General features: G+C 46.0%; 1 protein-coding gene and 1 non-coding gene across 2 annotated transcripts; one reads left to right on the forward strand and one right to left on the reverse strand.

Annotated features, from left to right (window-relative positions):
* Window positions 1-232: 232 nt before the first annotated feature.
* LOC120702016 lies at window positions 233-859 on the reverse strand. Its single transcript, XM_039985794.1, has one exon. The coding sequence runs from the start codon at window positions 857-859 to the stop codon at window positions 233-235; it is 627 nt and encodes a 208-aa protein (XP_039841728.1).
* A 672-nt stretch (window positions 860-1,531) lies between these two features.
* LOC120705293 lies at window positions 1,532-1,638 on the forward strand. Its single transcript, XR_005687881.1, has one exon. It is a non-coding gene; the product is annotated as a small nucleolar RNA R71 (small nucleolar RNA).
* Window positions 1,639-2,063: the final 425 nt, after the last annotated feature.

Below are 2,063 nucleotides of genomic sequence, written 5' to 3' on the forward strand. Positions count from 1 at the left end.
AATTTGCAAGGGTAGCCCTAAACATAAAAATTTCTTTTTATGAGTGTAAAAAGTGAAAAACATAAAATATGCATTTTAACTCCTCATAAATTTTGAAATTTTTGCTTTTTGCAAAACTTATTTTAAAAAGGACTTTGCACATTTCCAAAATGGCAAAAATACCCTTGCTATAGAAATCATGGTTTGAAAATTTTAAATAAACACAAAAAAATATATTTTTAACTGAATGGTTTTAGCCCCAAAAACCTGGGTTGTCATAGTGCCGTACTGAGGAGTCAGCCAATTGCAACTGCATGGGTGTTGGTGTCAACTCTGTGTAGTTGAGTTGGTCGAAGACCGCCTTCGGCATCACACTAACACTGGCTCCCAAATCACATAAGGCTTTGTCGAAGTTCTGTGCCCCTATCGAACATCTAATAGTTGGGAATCCTGGATCCTTCTTCTTCTCAGGCAATTGTTGAAGTATAGCTGCACTGCATGCCTCAGTGAGCTTGATTACTTCGGTAGTTGGCAGTGGTCGCTTGTTGTTGATTATGTCCTTGATATAACGAGCATAGGTCGGAACCTTTATCGCATCCATCAAGGGAACATTGATGTTCACTTGTTGTATTATCTCAACAAAGCGGCTGGACTGCTCATCTGTACTTGGCTTCCTTGCCCTCATAGGGAACGGCAATACTTGGGTATCATAAAATTCATGCAGAGCCGTCTTCCCTTCATGAACCTTCTCCTCCCGAGGTGGTTCTTCTACCACCTGGCTTGCTTTCTTCCTGTTAACATGGTTAGGATAAGGCGGGTCTTGAGTAGTTTTACCTCCTCGTGTGGTTATCGCCTTAACGTTCTCCAAAGCAGGGGGCATGGTAGCAGCCACTTGAGCTAGTTGAGTCTCAATCATCTTGTTGAAACTCAACTGATTTTTTATGGCAGTGGAGAATCCGTCCATCTTGGCATGGATGGTCTCTATAGATTTGTCTGTAGCGGCCAACTTCTTCTGAAGGGACTCATTGATCTTCGCTTGGCTGTAGACAAGATCTCTCAAGGTATGCTGGTTAGGACCGAAAGAATTCGAATTCCCATTACCTCCTTGGTAATATGGGCGTGGTTGATTCCACCCCTGACCTCCTTGTGGACGAAACCCATTGCTGCCATTGAGGAATAGAGCTTCTTCTTGGGTTTCTGGGCAATTGTCGCCCGAATGTCCAACATTCCCGCAGACCTCGCACGTCATGCGAGTTTCCAAGGATTGAAGTGTTTGCATCTGAGCCTTATCTTGGGAGTAATCCTCAAATTTCTTGAGGAAGAGATCAACCTTCGTAGAGAGCATGTCGGCCTCCTTGACGGAGTTCATACCTCGCTGGCGCGGTTGGAGGCGATCATCGCTCCAACCTTGGTTGAAACCATCTTCTCGATCAATGATGTAGCTCTTTCAATGGTCAGCGAGAAGAAAGCTCCACCCGGAGCGGCATCCACATGCCCACGGGATGACTGTGTCAACCGGTTGTAGAAGTTCTGTAGAATGAGCCAATTATCCATTCCATGGTGCGGACACGCCAGAATGTACTCCTGAAGCCTCTCCCAAGCTTCCGAAATTGACTCATTCGATGCCTGCTGGAAGTTCGAAATCCGACCACGAAGAGCATTGGTTTTGCCCGTCGGGAAGAACTTTGAGCGGAACGCCTTAGCACATTTGTCCCAAGTATCCACAGCAGCCTTGTTAGCATAAAACCATTGCTTCGCTCTCCCCAAGAGAGAGAACGGAAACAGACGGAGCCGGATTGCATCTTGCGATACACCCTTGATAACAAAAGTACTGCAGAGCTCCAGGAACTGCTAGAGATGAGCGCTGACATCCTCATTGGCCTTGCCACAGAATGGGTTGGCCTGCACCATCGTAATGAGACCTGTCTTGATCTCGAAATTTTCTCCTCCGGTGTTAACCTCGGGCCCGATGGGGACCTAGTTAGCAGATGGAGCAGAGTAATCACAGAGTGTCTTCTGGACCATAGCTATAGGAGCTGACGATGATGCGATGACTGAATCAACTGCCAAGAGTGATCTCCGAG

Source organism: Panicum virgatum, chromosome 4K (genome assembly GCF_016808335.1).
Source record: "Panicum virgatum strain AP13 chromosome 4K, P.virgatum_v5, whole genome shotgun sequence".
NCBI lineage: Eukaryota > Viridiplantae > Streptophyta > Magnoliopsida > Poales > Poaceae > Panicum > Panicum virgatum.

Coding starts and splice junctions, on each gene's coding strand:
- LOC120702016 (XM_039985794.1), bottom strand. CDS start 859: ATGCCCCCTGCTTTGGAGAACGTTAAGGCGATAACCACACGAGGAGGT.